Source organism: Dermacentor albipictus, unplaced genomic scaffold (genome assembly GCF_038994185.2).
Source record: "Dermacentor albipictus isolate Rhodes 1998 colony unplaced genomic scaffold, USDA_Dalb.pri_finalv2 scaffold_11, whole genome shotgun sequence".
NCBI lineage: Eukaryota > Metazoa > Arthropoda > Arachnida > Ixodida > Ixodidae > Dermacentor > Dermacentor albipictus.
In genome coordinates this window covers 410,259-431,451 of record NW_027225565.1, presented here as the reverse complement: position 1 = coordinate 431,451, position 21,193 = coordinate 410,259, and the positions used below count along the sequence as shown (strand labels likewise).

General features: G+C 45.3%; 1 protein-coding gene across 6 annotated transcripts in view; it reads right to left on the bottom strand.

The window, feature by feature from the left end:
• LOC139051334 (nascent polypeptide-associated complex subunit alpha, muscle-specific form-like) overlaps positions 1-21,193 on the bottom strand; it is a 129,280-nt gene that overhangs the window by 48,212 nt on the left and 59,875 nt on the right. For all 6 annotated transcript variants that reach the window (XM_070528346.1, XM_070528347.1, XM_070528348.1 and 3 more), the window contains exons 11-13: positions 17,161-17,227; positions 8,269-8,324; positions 3,549-3,746 (exon numbers count right to left, since the gene is read on the bottom strand). In XM_070528346.1, the coding sequence (XP_070384447.1) occupies positions 3,549-3,746; positions 8,269-8,324; positions 17,161-17,227 (321 nt within the window). The remainder of the gene's footprint in view (positions 1-3,548; positions 3,747-8,268; positions 8,325-17,160; positions 17,228-21,193) is intronic.

Below are 21,193 nucleotides of genomic sequence, written 5' to 3'. Positions count from 1 at the left end.
CGCAGCTTTGCTGCTTTTGCCACCCTTACACGTGTCTCCATTGAGTGAATGTGTCTTGTATGGCAACATGCGGAATAACAGTCCTGTTTTGTCATCATTATATATGTTGGCGTCAACGTAGCTGTTGAGGATTTGGGGCAGCATTTCCTCCACCCATTTCTGCTTCGCTTCCATGTCAAGCGAAGCGCCCTCACCGGTGATGCCTTTGCAAAAAATGCCTTGTATCTCTTAAGTGCTGTAACCAGCCACCACCTGGCTGGAAGTCCAAATTGTTGATAAGCAATGAAACTGCTTTGCCTTTGTGGCCAGATTTGGCCCTGTGATGGGCAAGTTCATGGCACGGGCACCGAGAAACCACTTGTACAGGGGCTCTTCCACCTCCTTATAGACACCTTGTTGAACGCGCTTGCACCCATTGTCTACAGAACAGTTTTCTTTGTCAAACTTCTCTATTGAGTAGATGATTGTCAACACTGTCGGTTGTGACAGATCGTACTTCTTCACCAAGTATCACATTTTTCAATGGTCTTTGTAGTCCTTCACGATACTTAACTTCATTTCCAAACCTATAGCAGTGCGCTTTCTTTTCACCAGCAACATTGTGCATTGTCGATGATCAGTGGGTGGATCATCCATCTTCTGCTTTGGTGGCGAATCAAACGAGGCAAAGAAACTGCGTGGTTAAGAACGACTTCAATGCAAACTACAAAAACAAGCACAAGCTACTTCATTTGTTGGCGGAGCTGTACAAAATGAGGGGTCACCAAGCAATCTAGGAGCAGCATTGTCACTGCAGATAGTGCGGTCAATTTGTGTTTCAGAGGGTGGCTTAGCATAGCACTATAGGCACAGCCCATTCGTGTTTGGAGGGGTGGAAAGGTGATGGGAGAGAGGTGTGCAAGACTGGCAGTACGATGAAGGCTGGAAAACAGATTCTATTGTACGGACACGAAGCGGCCATTGGGACAGCAGGCGAGGGTGCAGCAGCTCGAATTTCTTTTTTCTTTTCAATGATTTTGCATTCGATTACCTTTCGAAACGGACAACCAGCAGCCAGACTTCATCACTATAACGGATAATGCGGCATGGGGGCATTGTAGTAAGCAGGCTATTTCACCTCAGAAAACATACAAAAGTTGATGGTGCAGCAGTTTCTAATTGTTACAACCGATATATTGTTAAAACTGGTATCGTTATAAGTCGGTTCGACTGTACATGGTTATCTTATCTACATCGGCGTATTGGCTGACAGCACAGCAAAGCACAAAGGGAGACGTCATGTCTGGAGAGGGTGCAGTCTGCGTATAGGAGTGGAGGAAGAGCTTACAATGTAAGCAGTACAAGGTTATCTAGATCCGTGTGACGGCTGACAGCAAAACACAGAGGAAACACCAGAAAAGATTACGTGAAGTTATCACACCATAAGCCATGCTCCAATAAACCAAAAGTAGAGGGAAAAGCTAGATGAAGACCTGCAGGATGAATGTGCAGAAAGCAAGGGAGCAGAAACAGGAATTGCAGGAGGGGGCTTATCTAGATGCCACAGATGCAGGTGCTTGTGAGTTATTATTTCCTGCCAGATAAACTGATTTCTGACCCCCTTTTATACAGCTTTTGTGTCAGGACTTTATCAACACTGACAGTGAAATAGGAATGCTCTCCACCTTACTCCACTGAGATATCAATCAGCATGACTGACTCTGATGATCACAGTTACACATCGCCACACCATGAGCGGCAATGAGCAGTGAGCTGCATGCGGTACACTCTGGACTCGGCTGCCACAAAATGTTCCGCACAAGGCCAGTGCTGATATCGACACACTTCAAGTGACATGTCAAGTGTCATCACATGCAGACAGCAGCCACATGATTGCATAATTTCATAGCTTTGAATTCACAACAGGCTGAGCGTACATCAAAATTTTGCCTAGCCCAAAACTCTTGTGTTATCGTGGAATTTTCCCCTTGTTTTATGACCGAGTAAAAGAGGATTAAATTAACTGTGCCCTGAGAAAGCTCAAAGAGAATGCACCCTGACAACACCCAAGAGGCAAGAAAAGCAAATGCCATGCAAAAAAAAAGAGAGATTAGAAATGGACAAATAGGATGAACTCATAATTTTGCCTTGTTGTCCTACGCCTCTCACATTATTTTTTTCATATCTTTTAGGCATGAACAGTGAAATGTCAACTCAGTTGCCAAATGTGCATGTGCAACCTTTAATTATGCATTGCATTTGCATTGTACAGTAGACTTCAGTGAATCTGATTGTTAATTCGACATCAAATGTAAGCCATGGCTGGCACTTATGCATGTCCATGGGCCTAAACTTTCGTTACTTTGATCCTAAAGCTGGCCTACCCCGGATAATTCAATCTTGACCAAACAGCATGCACACACATGATCCCTATGCAAAACCCTAATGGCAACCCCTTTAGTGGCAGCATGCATCAGTGGAGCATAGAGGACAATGAATGTCTTGAACACACATCCTCTTCCGTCTGAAAATGCCTATTTTCAGCCAGTTCTGGGAAGATCTTTAAGCAATACCAGAAGATCCCAATATCTGATTATCGTATTTACCCAATTATAATGCACGTCCCCCACCCCTTCTTTTTTCAAAGAAAATTGGGCCGAAAACTGTCTGCACTGTTCGATTGGTTACCCAACTAAAATCACATTTGTGGCGTTTGTATGCTTTACCGCATAACAGGGCTGTGATAAGGCGAAGCTAACTTTGGGAAACCTACTTCGATACTTGCTTATTTTTCTTGCTAAAAAATCAGGTGCACATTACATTTCTTTGATTAGGAGTTTTAAAGTAATTTATAAGTTAGTTTTATACTTTGGAAACATAGAAGACAGGTGCACGCTTGATTTGGGGGGTGTTAGAATTGAGCAAGTACTGCTGCTCAATAAATTAATGGTGTGTTCCGGCATTTTTTCTGCGTTTTGTTTAATTCGTCCTGCTGTATAATTCAATGAAATTCCATCATGGTTCAAATGACTGAAGTCGATGGTACTCATGTCCGTTTCACTGCCCCTGCGTCGTGCTCTGGTCTGCTATGATGGAATGCCCAAAACTACACTCTTTCAAGGCATTAAAACAGACCTGTTTTTCTCCAATAACAAGCCGTCTATGATTAATGCTTACAAAATATAGCTACAATAAATAACATTGGTCGATGGGTGAAAGAAGAGAAGAAGGTTGTCCTTGTTGATGCGTGGAAGGTTTGGTAAGGTGTGTGAAGCTCCTGCGTGCTTTCAACATGGTCTCCGTGGACATATACCCAACACCTTCACCAATACTGTTATGATGAGGTGTTTATTTGAAATGCAAGGATGAACGATGATAATGGAAGGCTAAGCTGAGGAGCCACTAAGATTCACAACCAACCTTGTTCTCTTTCGCCTGTCGACCAATGTAACATAGCAATATCTATAAAAGAAATAAGAAACCAACCTACAAACCAGGGGAAGCACGGCACAACAAAGAAAGCTGGCAATAACAATTAATGATTTTCTTGCCGAACAAAAGGTGCTTACGTATGTGAAGGAAGGTGCAGAAACATAGTCATAAGATGAAGGCAGTGGTGCACTCAGAAACCCCTTTTCTGTGTGCGCAGGTTGACCAAGGATACACTGGTCAAACATAGAAGTGGTAAAGTTGCCAGAATATGGTGTTTCAGCACGGTGAGCTGTTGGGAGTTGGGTTTGATGACCAGGGCTCACAACACTGGAATCCTGCAAATAATATGCATAGAGATGTTGGCTATTGCAGGCATGACGTTCTGTTAAGCTCACTTAATGCCAGTGCGTTTCGCTTACAGGTTATACCACACACTGTTGCTAAACAGTACATATATACAATAGAACCTCGTTGATTCATTCTCCAAAGCACCATGGAAACACTGTTAGGAAGGCTGCAAATCACCACAGCAATGCCAAAAACAGCTCTGAATGCCTGCCAGTATGGTTACTAGATGTCTCAGCACTCTTACTGTAACAGGGGATAGCGTCATTGCACGTTTGCCATTCTTTCACATCACTTGCCGAGAAAAGGCTCTAAGATATTTTTGAAAACAACAAAGGGATAAAATATGTTCACTGGCTTTTCCAGTCTGTATCGTTGACCAATATTTTGAATAAGCTTGATTATTCGGGCTTATTCACGGTTCTGCCACAGCTGCCATAAATCCAGTGAAAAACGGCAACTGATATTTTGCACGCTGAATTGCAGCGGCATAATGTCCCTTCCTTAAGGAGAAACATCCGGAGAGGGGCGTCGCCAGTCGTTGACTCCAGATGGTCGATAAAGGCTCGTAATGAAGGATCGCGGCGTTGCTCGTTGCCGATTTCAAGCAACTGGGACACAGAGAAAACGCAAGCGTTGGCGTCCACATCAGCCGGTTCGTCGACGGGGAAATGGGACAAACAATCGGCATCCTGGTGCAAGCGTCCCGTCTTATATACCACGGAGAAGGTACGTTCCTGCAGGCGTAACGCCCAGCGAGAGAGTCGTCCCGTGGGGTCCTTGAGCGAAGATAGCCAGCAGAGCGCATGGTGATCAGTGATGACACAGAAGGGGCGTCCGTACAAGTAAGGACGAAACTTCGCAACAGCCCACACAAGAGCGAGGCACTCGCGCTCTGTGATTGAATAATTGCACTCGGCGGGTGATAGAAATGGGCTGGCATAGGCTATAACGCGACCATGTCCACGCTGGCGTTGTGCTAACACTGCTCCTATGCCGTGACAACTGGCATCAGTTCAAGCTTCCGTTGAGGCAGACAGGTCAAAGTGGGCCAGAACTGGAGGCGTGGTAAGGAGAGTACTGAGCTGCGAAAAAGATTCGGCATGGTCAGGTCCCCAAGAAAATAGGGCATCTTTCTTCAAGAGGTTGGTAAGGGGACGTGCGATGGTCGCAAAATCCTTCACAAAGCGTCAGAAATAAGAGCACAGCCCTACGAAACTACGAACGTCCTTGGTAGATTTCGGAACAGGAAAGTTCGTAACGGCGCGAATTTTATCCGGATCAGGTCGCACGCCTCTGGCATCCACGAGGTGTCCAAGGACGGTGATTTGGCGGCGCGCGAAGTGACATTTTGACGAGTTCAAGTGGAGACCGGCGCGGCGGAACACGTCAAGAATCGCTGAAAGACTGCCTAGATGCGTGTCAAATGTGGGCGAATAAACGATGACGTCCAGATAGCACAAACAGGTGGACCACTTGAACCTCTGAAGCAAAGAGTCCATCATTCGTTCGAAGCTGCTGGGCGTGTTACAGAGTCCGAAAGGCATCACCTTGAACTGATAAAGGCCGTCAGGGGTAACAAATGCAGTCTTCTCTCGGTACATGTCGTCAACAGATATCTGGCAGTAGCTGGACCATAAGTCGATAGAAGAAAAATAGGTGGCGCCATACAGGCAGTCTAGAGCATCATCAATACGTGGCAAAGGGTACACGTCCTTTTTCGTGATTTTGTTCAGGTGGCGATAATCTACACAAAAACGCTACATGCCATACTTCTTTTTGACAAGTACGACAGGAGAAGCCCAGGGATTACAGGAAGGCTCGATCATGTCCTTTGCAGGCATCTTTTTGACTTCCTGTTGGATAACAGCTCGTTCAGACGCAGAAACACAATATGTACGTCGGTGAATAGGGTTCGCATCGCCAGTGTTTATGCGATGGTCACGACGGACGTTTGACCTAAGGGTCGATTGTCAAAGTAAAAAATGTCGCGATAGCCTTCAGGAACGCGGCAAAGAGCTTCAGCTTGAACAGGTGTAAGCTCAGAGGAAACCATCTTCTCAATGTCAACGTCAGTACCGTGCGATGACGTCACGGTATGGGCTGAGCTGTGACGTTCTTCCGCTATGAATGGCTCGATCTCATCATCCTGCAAAGCGCTAATTATAGCCAATGAAATTCCCTGAGGCAGAACATGCGCGGTTAGCGCGAAATTGACAAGGGGAAGGCAGGTGAAGTTACCAGTAATTGTCAGCACAATGTACGGCACGGTAACACCATGTGTAAGTATAACTGCTGGAATTGGTGCGACCATGTAATTGCCGTCAGGTGCAGCTGGCAAAGACAACAAGTCGACGTGGGTTACAGAGTGAGGGGGTAGCCGAATAAAATCCATGCGGCTTAAATGGCTTGTAGGCGGGTCCACAGGGTCAGCAAGAAGAGGAGAGTCAAGGCGAAGTGAGCCGGCTGAACAGTCAATGAGGGCAGAATGATTGGCAAGGAAATCCAGACCGAAAAGGAGTTCGTGAGGGCAATGCTCAATGACGGTGAAGAGAACGACGGTGTGTCTCTCAGCAATGGCGAGTCGGGCAGAGCACATGCCAACAATAGTGACAGTCCCTCCGTCGGCGACTTGTACAACTCGGTTCGGGGCGGGCGTCAGAACTTTCTTGAGCCGACGGTGAAGAGCAGCACTCTTAATGGACACATGCGCCCTGGTGTCGATCAACGCGCACACAGGAACATTGTCGACGAGAACGTTCAAAAGATTCTTGTTCGTGGGTAAGGTGAAGGGAGGATTTCGTGCCAATTTCGTCATTGCAGCTTCACCTCCAGAAGCTGCGCTGTCTAGTTTTCCGGTCAGGGGTGCGACGAGTAGGTCAGAGAAGGAGCACGGCGTGACGGGAGCGAATGAGATTGACGGCGGAAGGGAGAACGCGAGCGGGAGTAGCAGGGTCGTGTCAAAGGTGTCGCAGGGTCAGATGATGGAGCGGGCATAGAAGGGGTGAAGGAAAAGGACGCGCTAGAGGGGCGAGGGTGGTAATCTGGAGAATAGCGCATCGGAGAAGTCCAGCGGCTGCGGCAGTGGCAAGCAACATGTCCTATGCGTCGGCAGTTAAACAGATCGTCTTGTCGTACACGGTTAGCCATTCGGAGGGGTTGCACAGTCCATAAGAGGAGTAAGAACGCGGTGGGGACGTGCGTGGAAAAAAAGGTTCCGAGCTTATGGAACGAATGGATTGCAGGCTGACGTTGGACAACTCTTGACGGGCGACGGCTTGGATCAAGGAGATTGTCACCGGAGAATGATCAGGTGACGGGAATGAAGGGGCCGCTGGTTGTGCCGCTTCGACCTCACGAAGAATGATGCGGGTCAAGTTGTCACATCGCGACGACTGGGGGAAGAGGTCGTCACAGGATGACATTGCAGCTGTGTTGGGAAGTCACGTGATGTGCTAGGATACCCGGCGGCTTTTAGCATGCTCAAAACGACGGCACTCCTTGAGGATCGTATCGATGCTGGTGACGTTCATAAACACCAGTAAATTGAAGGTGTCGTCAGCAATGCCTTTGAGGACGTGATTAACCTTATCGTCCTCAGACATGGTCGGGTCAGCCTTGGCACAAAGGCCCAAGACGTTGAGAATGTATGACACGTAAGGCTCGGCTGACGTCTGTACATGTGTGGCAAGGGCTTTCTTGGCATTGACTTCGCGACCGAAGGGATTGCCAAAAAGGTCACAGAGCTTCTCTTTGAAGAGATCCCAGCTCGAGATCTCCTCTTCGCGAGTCTGGAACCATGCAAGTGGAGCTCCGTCAAGGTAGAAAAGAACGTTCGCAAGCATGATAGTCGGATCCCACCTGTGACTGGTGCCGACACGTTCGTATAAGCGGAGCCAGTCGTCAACATCAGGACTGCCGACTCCGTTGAAAACACCAGGATCCCGAGGGGGGGAAACGGCAACGTAGGTTGGCGCTGCAGGCGGAGAGGGTTGCGTCGATGAAGTGCCACCAGCAGGAGCCGAACTTGCACTGTCGCCGCTGCGAAGCTCCATGACGGGTACGGGGAACGTCCACCTCCACCAAATTAATGTAACGTGTAGTTGTAGCATAATGCTATAGACAATTTATTTACAGGGAAGCTAACAGAAGGCCCAAATGGCGACGTTATATCAAGCGGGGCCACGTGGTCTTCTTTCTCCTCAGTGCAGCCACACTGTGGCAGCTGTTCCGTAGCAATATTATCCTATAATAGCTCATAATAGCCTAGAAGTAGAAAAGAAAAAGGAGACGGAGAGTATGTGTGACCGAACATTTATTGCTCACACCTTAAGAAGAAAACATAAAAAAAAAGTTGGATAAAGCGTGGTGGCAGGCGAGCTGGTTAGGATTCATGATTAAAAGTGCAATACAACTGGACAAGGAAAGAGGAAGAAAATAACACATACAAAGTGCTGGCAAAAATGATGGAAGAGGAAAAAATGTTACATTGAAATTAAAACTGTGACTTACATCATTTTCCCGTGGCACATCTTGCGTAGTAGACTGACTGCAATTGGGTGGTATACCTGGTAGCATGTGCAAGTAAAATAAATCAACATAGTAATACAATTTTTCTTATCTGTTTTCAGATTCTTTAAAAGTATGAGCGTACTCAACCATGAGACACTCGTAGACATATGGTTATGAAAGGAAATTTCCAAACCTCTCAAATAAGCTTGCCATAACTTTATCAGTGTTAGTTTAAGGCAAATTGCAATGTATTTTGAAAACTTCTTTTTTACCTTGTAGCTACACAGTGGCAAAATTTCACATCTGAGAGGAAGCATCACAAATAGCTCAGAAAAATTAAAATTTCTGATATCAAAATTTTAAAATGCCACCGTTACTGCTCACCAGAAGTGATACAAAACCCCCGAGTATTATTAACAATCGGCATCTATTTTAGCAAGGAGACACTGAACAAGAAATTCACCTCAGTGCCCAGGTATGATCAACATGCATACATGGTTCAAGGATTTGCATCATCTCCACTCCGCACCACATGCCCCCGTTGTCTGCTAAAGTGTCATTAAAGGGTGGTAATTAGAAAATTAAATTATTACTATCATTGCAGCTTTGCCAAGTTTACTTTAATTGTATATACTGTTATGCGAATGAAGATTAAAACTGGAGACTATTTACAAAATATATTTACAAGGGATAATGCAGCGCTGGCGAGTTCAGTCGACAGCTCGATAGCCAAAGAGCATTCTTCCTCCTCTTTTCTCGAGTCATGGCGCCCACGTGCCTCGTTCAAACAATCAAATACCACACGCGTGTAGCATAATCCCCTGGCACCAGGAGAAACAACGTCCCAGAGTGTCTAAATGTCATCACTGGGAGGGTGATACGGCTTCGGTCGTATAACGTGCATCATATCACTCGACTGGGAAGCAAATGGGGTGTCAGGGGCGACCTCGTAGGTGACGGGAGTCACAGCACGAAGTACTCTGTATGGGCCTGTTTAACAAGACAGCGGTTTTTCTGACAGACCGACCTGACGCGACGGAGACCATAGAAGCACCAAAGAACCAGGCGGGAAGTGCACGTCTCGGTGTCGCTGGTCGTACAAACACCTTTGACTCTCTTGGGATTTCAGAAGGCAGTCACAAGCAATTTCCTTTGTGTGGGCACAGCGGGCGATGGCGTCAAGCGCATATTTACTGGTCGGTGCCGCGTGAACAGGGAGGGTTGTGTCGAGGGGCAGTGCTGGCTCTCGGCCGAACAGAAAGAAACAAGGGGAACAACCGGCTTTGTCGTGGCACGAGGAATTATAAGCAAATGTGACAAATGGTAGAACGAGGTCCCAGTCAGTGTGGTCTGAAGAGACATATTTCGCGAGCATGTCTGTGAGAGTGCGATTGAGATGCTCCATGAGGCCATTTGTTTGCAGATGGTATGACGTGGATAGCTTGTGCCTCGTGGCACAGGACTGCAGGATAACTTTTGATAGGAATGTTTGGCCATGGTCTGTGAGAAGTTGTTGCGGAGCTCCATGTAATAAAATCATGTCCCATAGATGAAAATCGGTGACATCTGTGGCACAGCCTGTAGAAAGCGCTCGGGTGATGGCGTAGTGCGTGGCGTAATCTGTGGCCACAGCGATCCACCTGTTCACAGAGGTAGCAAGAGGAAAAGGGCCAAGTCCAAACCCGAAATAATGGTTCCGCGGGAATGTCGAGTGGTTGCAGGTACCCAGCAGGGAGCGTCGATGGTGCCTTGCGTTGCTGGCATTTCTCACACACAGCTACGTATCTTCGAACGGAGCGAGCAAGCCCTGGCCAAAAGAAGCGTCGGCAGATCCTGTCGTAGGTACGTGACGGCAGTGGGGAGGTCGTGAAGTTCGTGGAGAGCAGCCGAGTGAAGGTGCTTAGGGATCACAAGGAGTAATGCAGGGCCGTCGGGGTGAACATTGCGGCAGTAGAGTATGCGATCTTGAAGTGTGAATAAGCAAACGGAACTGTCGGCAAGTGACCATTCCAGGCGGTCAATGATGATATGCAAGGACGGGTCACGACACTGCTCGTCAGCGACATGGAGCAGTGGAAAAACAGAGAAAACACAGGCGCTGGTGTCAGTATCAGACGTAGAGGTCACATCTTCGACTGGGTAGCGAGAGAGGCAATCTGTGTCCTGGTGCTGGCGTCCCAAATTGTATGTCACTGTATAGGGATATTCTTGTAGTCGGAGGGCCCAACTCCTGAGCCAGCCAGTAGGATCTTGAGTGACAAAAGCCAACAGAGCGCATGATGGTCTGTGATTACCGAGAAGGGCTTGCCATATAAATATGAGCGGAACTTTCAAACAGCCCAGACGAGAGCAAGACATTCGCGCTCGGTAATCGAATAGTTGGGCTCTTCAGTTTTCAAGAGCTGGCTAGCGTAGGCTAAACGCGGTCATGTGCGTGTTGGTGTTGCGATAAGACAGCGCCGATCCCATAACCACTGGCATTGGTTCGGACCTCTGTAGGCACGGACAGGTCAAAGTGGGCCAAGACTGGTGGATTGGTGAGAATCGTGATAAGGCGTGAATATACGACAGCCTGAGGGGAACCCCACATAAAAGGCACATCTTTTTTCAGAAGTTCAGTGAGTGGTCGAGTGATTGCTGCGAAATCTTTCAACTATCGGAAATAAGAACAGAGCCACACAAAACTCCGGACGTCTTTGACAGACTGAGGTACAGGAAAAGCCGTTGCTGCTCGAACCTTCTCCGGGTCGGGTTGTACTCCGGAAGCATCGACAAGATGGCCTAGTACTGTAATCTGTCGGTGCCAAGTGGCACTTCGATGAGTTTAATTGGAGCTCAGCCTTGCAGAAGACGTCAAGGATAGCTGCGACGCGCTCAAGGTGCGTCTCAAATGCCTGAGAGAACACAAGGACGTCGTCAAGATAACAAAGGCAAGTTGACCATTTGAAACCTTGAAGCAGAGAGTCGACCATCCATTCGAACATGGCGGGGGCATTGCATGAACCGAATGGCATAACCTTGAATTGGTAGAGGCCATCTGGAGTGACGAAAGTGGTCTTTTGTTGGTCTTCCTCATCGACGGAAATCTGCCATAACCAGATCGAAGGTCAATGGACGAAGGTCGATGGACCCAGCACCTCCACTAAAATGTTACGCGAACGAAGGATTACAACTGGAGACTATTTACAAAATATATTTACAAGGGATAATCCAGCGCTGGCCAGTTCAGTCGACAGCTCAAGAGCCAGAGAGCGTTCTTCCTTCTCTTTTCTCGAGTGATGGCGCCCATGCGCCTCGTTCAAACAATCAAATACCACATGAGTGTAGCAATACTACAGTCGAACCTCGATATATCGAACAGCGCGGTGATCGCAAAATAGTTCGATATAGCCAGAATTCGATATATAAAATCACGTAGAAAACGCGTCAAAAACTAGCACAAATCAATCAATGAACCAATCGTGACGCAGTAGATACTCACATGAAGCTTCAAACAAAGTATTTATTTAGTTCGCTGAAAGTACTGAAGCAGCGTAGCCTGCTTCATATTGGCAACCGCGTGCTTGACCGCGGCGTCCTCAACATAGTCCAAACGGTCCACAAGAGACGGTCCAGTGCCTTCTATTGCGCCGCAGTAGCGGCGTACAACCGCCAAAGCAGCTACAGCCTCAGTTGCAATCGGGAGCGGGGCAACATCAGCGCTTGCTGGATCAGCCTCGGCAGCGTCTTCGTTTGGCCGCTCAGCAGTCGCTTCTGCCGCGATCTCAGCGTCTGTCAACTCCGCCACTGTTCCGGTGCTGTCGTCACCGCCAACGAAGTCCTCAATGCACATGCTGTGTGGCTCAGCACCGACAAAGCGCTCCAACTGGCTCCACGGCCGCCTCGATCACGCGCGCACGGCTTGCCCCGCCGTGCGCGCATAGGTGCGCGCGTGATCGAGGCGGCCGTGCTGGCTCCAAGCCGCCGCGTGTGTACGCCGCTGCGTTGAAATGGTGCCCTCGGCGCAACCGATGTGGGCAGCTGTCGTACGCAGCAGTCTGAAACGCCCATCACGCCGCCGCTATCTTCAAGAGTGTTGCGGGAAAGCTCGCCCCCTGTCAACAGAGCGCACTTGGTCTGGGGCGGCGGAGTTCGATATATCCATTTTACGATATATCCATTTCTTTTTTTTGAGTCCGGCAGCAGTGCACCCAGCGAGCAGGTCGACTAAGTGATCCTGTATATCGTTACAGCCACACGTTTCCTGGGGCCTTGGATCAACGCTTCGGCTTGCCATCAACGACGCAGGCTGCCTGAGCCCTTTGGTTACCGTGACGCCCGTGCAACCTACTGCGCATCCTCGTCTCTGCCTACGCTGACGGAGCAGAGTGCCCGGCTGCCTACATAAGCCCGGAATCCCTGCTTCGCTCTTCAGTCCGGCAGCAGTGCACCCAGCGAGCAGGTCGACTAAGTGATCCTGTATATCGTTACAGGTAAGAACAAACGACCTTGACACGTTATAGTAATTACCTTGCTTGCTGCACTGCTGCCGGACAACCAAAAATAGATATATATTTTGTATTTTGACTGCTTTTTGACGTGGGCACACGATGTCAAAGAAAGAAGAAAAGGAACTCGCAAGTGCGTTATCAGACTTCCGCAGGGAAATGAGGACTGAAATGAGGCAAATTAAAGATAGTCTGCGCTTCTGTAGCGACACCTGTGATGAAGTTAAGGCAATTACTGGTGACATCAAGGCGTTACATCAAGAAATAAAAGCGTTAACAGCTCAGAATCAACATCTCAAAGCGGAAAACGAGAGACTTGAAAAGAAAGTGGACGAGCTCGAACAATATCAGCGAAGTAATAATCTGGAAATCAGGGGTGTGCCAGAGGAGCTCGACTCGACCTCAGTAATAAAAAAGATAGGTGAACTTGTTGGTGAAGCGGTAACTGATACTGATATCGACATTTGCCACCGGGTGCCCACGGCCCGCAGTGAGGATAAGACATCGTTGTACGGTTCATATCGCGAACCAAGCGCAACACGTTCCTTGCTAAGTCAAAAAAAAAGAAGCTGTCATCTGAAGATGTGGGATATAAGGGCACAGGCATCACTACCATTTACGTGAATGAGCACTTAACACGACAGAACAAGCAACTTCTTGGGGCTGCCCTTGCAGAAAAGAAAAAAGCCGGATGGAAATACGTCTGGGTCAGCTCGGGTAAAATTTTGGCTCGGAAAGATGAACAGACCGATGCCATTCGAATTGCAAACAAACAAGATATCGCCCGCATCAAATAATCTTAGACGTCATTGTGTTGGCCCGGGTTTCTAATTTAATCAGTATGATGCTCAACTCATCCTCTTTCATTACTGAATCGTCCACGCTAAAATCAAATCTTCAATATTTACACCCATGTTTTTCCTTATTACACCTAAATGTCCGTAGCATGAGGAACAAACAAGATGAGCTGGACATTTGGCTAAAATCCCTGCAAGTTAATTTTGACGCATTCATGTTCACAGAAACATGGTTAAGCAAAGATGAGCCTTCTCCTTGTTTTACTGATTACATTCCAATACGATTAGACAGAACAGGTAGAGGTGGTGGCCTGATTATTTATCTACAGCGAAAGTATGCATATCATATTGTTGATGAGTGCACAGTTATGAATAAGGATATAGAGTGCTTAACGGTGGAAACCAGCATGTTTTTAATTGCTGATCTGTACAGGCCACCGACTGGATACAAGCGGCATTTCCTACAGCATTTAGAAAATGTAATAATCTATTGTATTAATACTAATAAGCAGTTCTTTCTCTTGGGAGATGTAAACATTGATACGTTGGCCGACGACTCTTCTGCGCGCGACTTGATGAATCTCTTATCCTCTTATGGGTGCGAAAATGCTATTTCTATGCCAACCCGAATTACTTCACAAAGTTCTACTTCCATAGATATATGTGTTTCAAACCTGAATGCATCAGATTTCAAAGCAGGGGCATTATCATGTGACATCAGTGACCATCTGCCTATATTCTTTGCCACACAACACATCCTAACCACGAACAATAAACGCAGCAGGCTTGAACATAGGGTGGTGAATGACTCATCGTTAAGCTACTTTCATTCTTTAATTGAGCGGGCTGACTGGTCAAACGTGTACTTACAGCAGGATGCAAATTCTGCGTATGAGGTTTTTCTTTGCGTCTTCCTTAGTTGCTACAATGATGCATTTCCACTGAGAGAGTATAAGAAATGCAATGGGAAGATTAAAAAGCCCTGGATTGACACCGCCCTGCTAAAACGCATCAAGAAGAAAAATAATATGTTCCACAAATTCATAAAATGCAAAGACGGTGACTTGTTCAAAGAATTTAAAAAATATCACAATCAATTAAACGCTGATTTAAAGAAAGCCAAACTTGCATATTATGAAGCAATGTTTGCTAGGATAAGAACGGATCCGGCAAAGATCTGGAGACAGGTAAATTACCTTACTGGAAGGAACCCATCACCGGTTAAGGCTGACCAAATAGTAATCAATGACTCTGTAGGAGGCAAGACGCTAGCAGATGAAATTAACGAGTATTTCATTAATGCAGCCGTACCCCAGCCGTCTATTCAACAAAGTGGGCTCTACTGGCCTTCTCGTCGAGTAAATTCATTTGTTTTGGATGCCGTTACCGAAAGAGAAATCAATGGTCTTATAATATGCTTAAAAAATAATGTCGCAAGTGGGTATGATGAAATTAAAGTTGAACCTGTAAAGCGAGTGTCATTAATTATCAGCCCTGTCCTAGCCTATCTCATTAGTCTCGCATTTTCTACTGGAGTCTTGCCAGATAAATTAAAGCTGGCCAAAGTAATTCCAATACACAAAGGAGGTAGAATTGACGATATTACTAATTACCGGCCAATCTCAGTGCTACCGGTGTTTTCAAAGATTTACGAATTGTCAATCAATAACAGACTGTCAAAATATCTAACTAAGTATCATATAATATCACCCTCACAGTATGGTTTTCAGAAAAACAAGACAACTCAGGACGCTCTTCTTGCCGTCAAGCAGCAAATAATCAGAAATATTGAAGATCAGCTCTTCACCTTAGGTATATTTCTCGATCTGCGCAAAGCTTTTGATTCTGTTGACCACGAAATCTTAGCTATAAAATTAGATTGCTATGGAATTCGAGGTATCACATTGGACCTTATCAAGAGCTACTTATCGTTTCGGCGTCAGTTTGTTAAAATAGAATGTAGTTCTTCAAAACAGCTTGACATTAAACTAGGTGTCCCGCAAGGTTCGATATTAGGCCCGTTACTTTTCCTCTTATATGTTAATGACATTACGGATCTACAAAGAACACCCACAATAACCATGTTTGCAGATGACACTAGTTTATTTTTTACAGGTAGAACATTGCATGACATTGAGCAATCGGCCAATCTGTATTTAAATGATTTATCCGCATGGTTGCAACAAAACAAACTTCAGTTGAATGCAGTAAAAACAAAGTACATGATATTTAAGCCAATCAATAAGCATAAAAAAATGATTAACTTACAGTACAGAGGACATAACTTAGAACAAGTAAGTGTACAAAAGTTCCTTGGGGTATGGTTTAGTGAAGAGTTGTCTTGGACCCCCCATGTCAATCATCTGCTCTCCGAACTCGCGAAGTCTGTTGGTTGTATTAGAAAAATAGCTCCTCTTCTACCCCTTTGGCTAAAGCAATCACTATATTACTCCCTGTTCTATTCTAAACTTTTGTATGGCATTCTGGTTTGGGGGACAACGACAAAAGGGAACTACGATAGGCTACAGCTGCTGCAAAAACGTGTCCTCCGGATTTTTGTGAACCACACCGGCCCTATTAGTTTGTTGCCGACACAACCACTTTTTCCTAGATTTGATGTTTTACCTGCAAATAAAGTCTATTTATGGATACTGGCACAGCGAATTTACAAACAGAAACTCCACAGTATTTACACACCTGTCTTGGCGCAATATGATATCCGTAACCCCCAACGCAGAAATAAAAAAGTCAGAACAAATTATGGAAAACAAGATCTGGAATATCAGGTAATAGACATGTTAAATAACTGTGCTTCTATTTTGGATTTCTGCCTACCCAGAAAAACGTTCAAACGTGAACTGCGGTTCATTTTGTTTTCCGTCGATTCTGTTTTTGGTTGAAAGTGTTAAGTTACAATGACAAATGTAAATTTCCGTTTCAATTGTTGACTTCCTTTTAAGTATTTTTGTGATATGAGCGAATCTTCAATGTGATTTAAAAAAAAAAATAAACTGTCCATAGTGTTTAAGTACACCCATATTGTATAGAATGTATGATGTAGGCTGTATGCATGTACTCTTTGTAACACCGCTTCTCTTTTGTTACCAGCTCTCTGCTGTACTGCTGCAGACTGCTCCTTTTGTTACGGGGGCAGAGACCTCGTCAGGCAATCATGCCTTTAGTCTCTGCCACCCGCAGGATGATGTGATTTTCCTGCAAATAAAAACTGACTGACATCCGGCCCCGTTCGAAATAAAGAATTAAAAATGCATGCAATTTTCCATGTGATATAGAAAGTGTTCGATATACGCAATAATTCGATATATCCGTGTTCGATATATCGAGGTTTGACTGTACTTATAATTTATTACCAATTATGCAAAAGTTAATTTTCATTCCAGATGGCTTTTAATAAACAGTAACTATTTTTTATAATAATGGAATATAAACATGCCACAGTTAATGCCACATATGGTTACAATTTGTAGCAGTTCATGCAGTGCTAAGTACTCAACTTGAAAGGAAATACTCCACACTGCCACATCTGTCAATCAAAGAAAACCAACGTGAAAGTTCCAAATTGGAAGCACAGAAAGAGAAACACTTACGAGTCTGGGGCTTGAAGTCAAAGACTGCAGAGCTTTGAAGCCTTTCTTTCCCTTGGTACACGAGTGGCTAGAAAAAAATGCTTTATCTTTGGCATCATCACTGTAATAATTCGCATGAACACACCTGATACAATAGTCCAACAAAATGCTTCCAAGCAGAAAGGTATGTGCAAGTTGCTAGCGCACATGCATTATATGGGTTGGCTAGACTTGAAACCAAATCACTGGCTTTGATACAGTACAGCAATTGAAGCAAGCAGATGACAACGGCAAGCATCTTCTTCATTTTGCAGGTTCCATAAAAAATCAGGATCATTCAGAGCAGCTTGCTCACAGGGCACACAAATCCCTTTCTACATTGAGATCAACTCGTAAGCTGTCCCAGGACTATCTAATCTAAACAAGTTCAAAACAGCTTTTGTGTTATCAACACATGTGTTAGTGAAGTACCCTACACATATAATACTTTTGTACTGACACAAATTGCCATCTACCAATTACACATGTGGGTTCCCACGCCCTTCAATCCGTTCTTGGCACATGCATGAAACAGCGTAACCTCGATACGGGTAACACATGCTCGCACTGGCTTGTGCTGTCGCTGCATTCAACTGCACTGTGAGATCAGCACAAGACATGAGGTGAAAATGACAATTGAAGGAAAACATTGGCTTTAACGTTAGGCTACTAAGCATGAAGTCGTGGAATCAAATCCTGGTAGTGTCGGCTGCATTTTGAAGGGGAGCAAAATGCAAAAACGCCTTTGTACCGTGCACTAGGTGAACAAAAATTATTCTGGAGTCCCTCACTACGGCCTGCCTCATAATCAGATTATGGTTTTGGTATGCAAAATCACAGAATAATGATGATGATGATATGTAGTGTTCAATGGCACAAGGGCCAAGTGTGGCCAAATAGTGCCAAGGCAGTGATGATGAGTACTAAATGGACTAATGGCTGATGTGACGTGGCTGTATAGAGGTCTAAAGCTGAAAGCTGTAAATTGCTTAAAATATATAAGGAATAAAAATATGAGAATGACTGAAGTAGGGTATGCTATAAATATAGGATGTGCAACAAGGGTGTAATAGCGTTACATGCACAAAAATTGACAGGTGATTGTTGATGACGAGTACTAGCACAACAGCCTCAGCGGGTCCCTTGAGTACAAGTGCCCAGAGGCATATGCTATAACAAAGGTAGACATTGCAACCGTAGTGTCTCGCAAGAGGCCGTGTTACGAATTTCTTGGACAGAAAACGTGGAGCGTGTCAACGTCGTTTAAAAAAGCTAAAATATATTGCATGTCAAATAGCGGTTCTCTGCCTAAAAGCAGTACCAGGTGAAGTGGTATACACTGAATATGTGCTAAGGGGAAGTGTCTTTTCCTCTCGACTTGTGTTTTGTGACATTCTAGGAAGACATGCTGAACACTGAGTGTCTCCCCACATCTACTACACATTGGACGTTCACCGCTAGTCAACAAAAAAACTATATATACCATAAGTGTGCCCTATTTTGAGGTGACACAATAGGACATCACTTCGTCTAGACTTGGTCAGTGATGGCCAGTATCCTAAATATGGCTTAACTACGTGGAGTTCATTAAGGATTTCAGCGTCCCACTTATGCTGCCATAGGTTGTCAGTTTTTTCCCTAAGTATGGCTTTAGGTTTGAGACCGGAACGGCTACGGGCATGTTGCAAGCTTTCGTGTCTAAGGAGGTAGCAATACGGTCTGCCAGGACGTTACCTTCAATACCTCTGTGTCCAGGCACCCAGCATACCATTACATGTTGGCCAGAGGCATAAATAGTACAGAGTAGAGAGAAAAGAGCTGCAATTACTGGATTTCTGTGGTTGCAGCATGACATCAATGTTTTTACAATGCTTAATGAACCGGTGTGTATGAACACCTTATGTAGTTTTGACTGCTTCATGTGTTTCGTAGCCAACCACAGTGCATACGCCTCTGCTGTAAGATGCTTGTGAGGGTGAAGAACATCGGACTCCGAAAAGGATATGCCGACAGCTGCATACGAAACGCCAGCATGCAATTTAGATGTATCTGTGTAATATTCTGGACACAAGTATTTAAATTGCAATTCTAGAAAATGCATATGAAAGTGCGCCTCTGGAGTGTGCTTTGTTACCTCCACAAATGACGAGTCACAGTCAATGATGTGTCAGATCCCCGGCGGAAACGGCTTAGCAGAAGCCATTAGACGATTTTTATGAATAGGAACATCCATATTCTCGCTCAGCTTTCTCACACGGATCGAGAATGACTATCTGGCTGTAGGTTTGTTATGAAAGGGCATTGCAGAGGTCATACTGTTTATGGTGGGATAACAAGGATGGTTTTTGCTAGCATGTACTTTCAGAAAATAATTAAAAGCAGAATATGACCGCTGCAGATCAAGGGACTATTCGTTCAATTCGTCATAGAGGCTTTCAATCGGACTCGTCCTAAAGGCACCGGTGGCGAGGTGGATACCAAGATGATGCACATGATCCAGCATCTTGAGAGCACTGGGTGTAGCCAGAGTGACATGAATGAATGAATGTTTGGTGTTTAACGGCGCAAGGGCCAGCCAGAGTGATATACTACAGCACTGTAGTGTAACCCTGATCATACAAGGCTCCTGTAGAGGTTCATGAGGCATTCCTGTCACTTGCCCACGCTGTGTATGACAGCAGTTACAGGATGTTCATTGTTTTCAGGCATTTAGCTTTCAGATACTTGATAAGAAGAATGAAGGTTAGTTTTGAGTCGAGTATTATGCCTAAAAATTTATATTCTGTGTTGAGTGGTATGTGTTGTCCATGCAGCATAATATCAGGATCTTGTATAAAGCCCCTCTTTCTAGGAAAAAGTACATAGGAGCTTTTGAGGCGACTTAGCTTGAAGCTATTTTGATTTGCCCATTTTGAGACTTTGTTCAGTCTGAGTTGGACTTGGTGCTCGCACACTGCAAGGTTACAAGATTTAAATCCTAGTTGCACATCATCCACATATGTATATTGAATAAAACATTGAGGATGGAATGGCTTTGTGAAGGGAATTCATTTTCACAGTGAAGAGGGTGCAACTAAGCACGCCCCCTTGTGGCAACGTGCGGTTAGGCAGGTAGTTTTCTATCATGTTCAGCACATTGCCACGTACGCCAATCGCAGATAGGTCTCGGAGGATTCCGAATCGCCATGTTGTCATAGGCTTTCTCCAAGTCGAGAAATACAGAGAGAAAGAATTGTTTGTGTATATAAGCATCTCTAATGTTTGCCTCAATGTGAGCAAGGTGGTCTATTTTTGACCTACCTTCCCTGAAACCACATTGAAGGGGATCAAGCAGACAGTTGCTTTATAGGAAATAGATTGGACACCAATTTATCATTTTTGCATATAACTTACACATACAGCCTGTTAGTGCTCTTGGCCTATAACTGCTGGCTAACATACGGTCTTTGCCTTGCTTATGAATTGGGATGGCAATCTCTTCTTTCCACGAGGATGGAATATGCCCAGATACCCACATGGTGTTGTAAAGAGACAAAAGTGTGTTCTATGTTTCTGGGTGCATATCCTTGATCATTGCATACATTATGGAGTCACCACCTGGTGCTGAGTTGCTGCAGGAACAAAGAGAAGCCTTCAGTTCAGCGAGACTAAATGGACCGGTGTAAGGTTCATTATGTGAGCACATTCATTCAAGGGGCACTTGCTCTAGGCATTCCTTGACTCAAGTTGGCTCATAGTGTGATGCACTAGAAATATTTTGAAAATGCTTCCCAAGGAAGTCTGTCTGATATTTCTTGGTGTGACCTTAAGCGTTTATTAAAGGAAGCGGTTGTGTTTCAGTGCCGTTTAGTTTGTTCACCCTGTTCCACACCTTAGCCTCATCCTTGTACGGATTGATACTACAAAGTACCTTTCCCAACTTTCCTGCTTGGTATGTCGACGTGTTTTCCTGCCCTGTGATTTTGCCTTCTTGAAATTAATGAGGTTCTCCGCAGTTGAAGAGTCACGAAGCAGG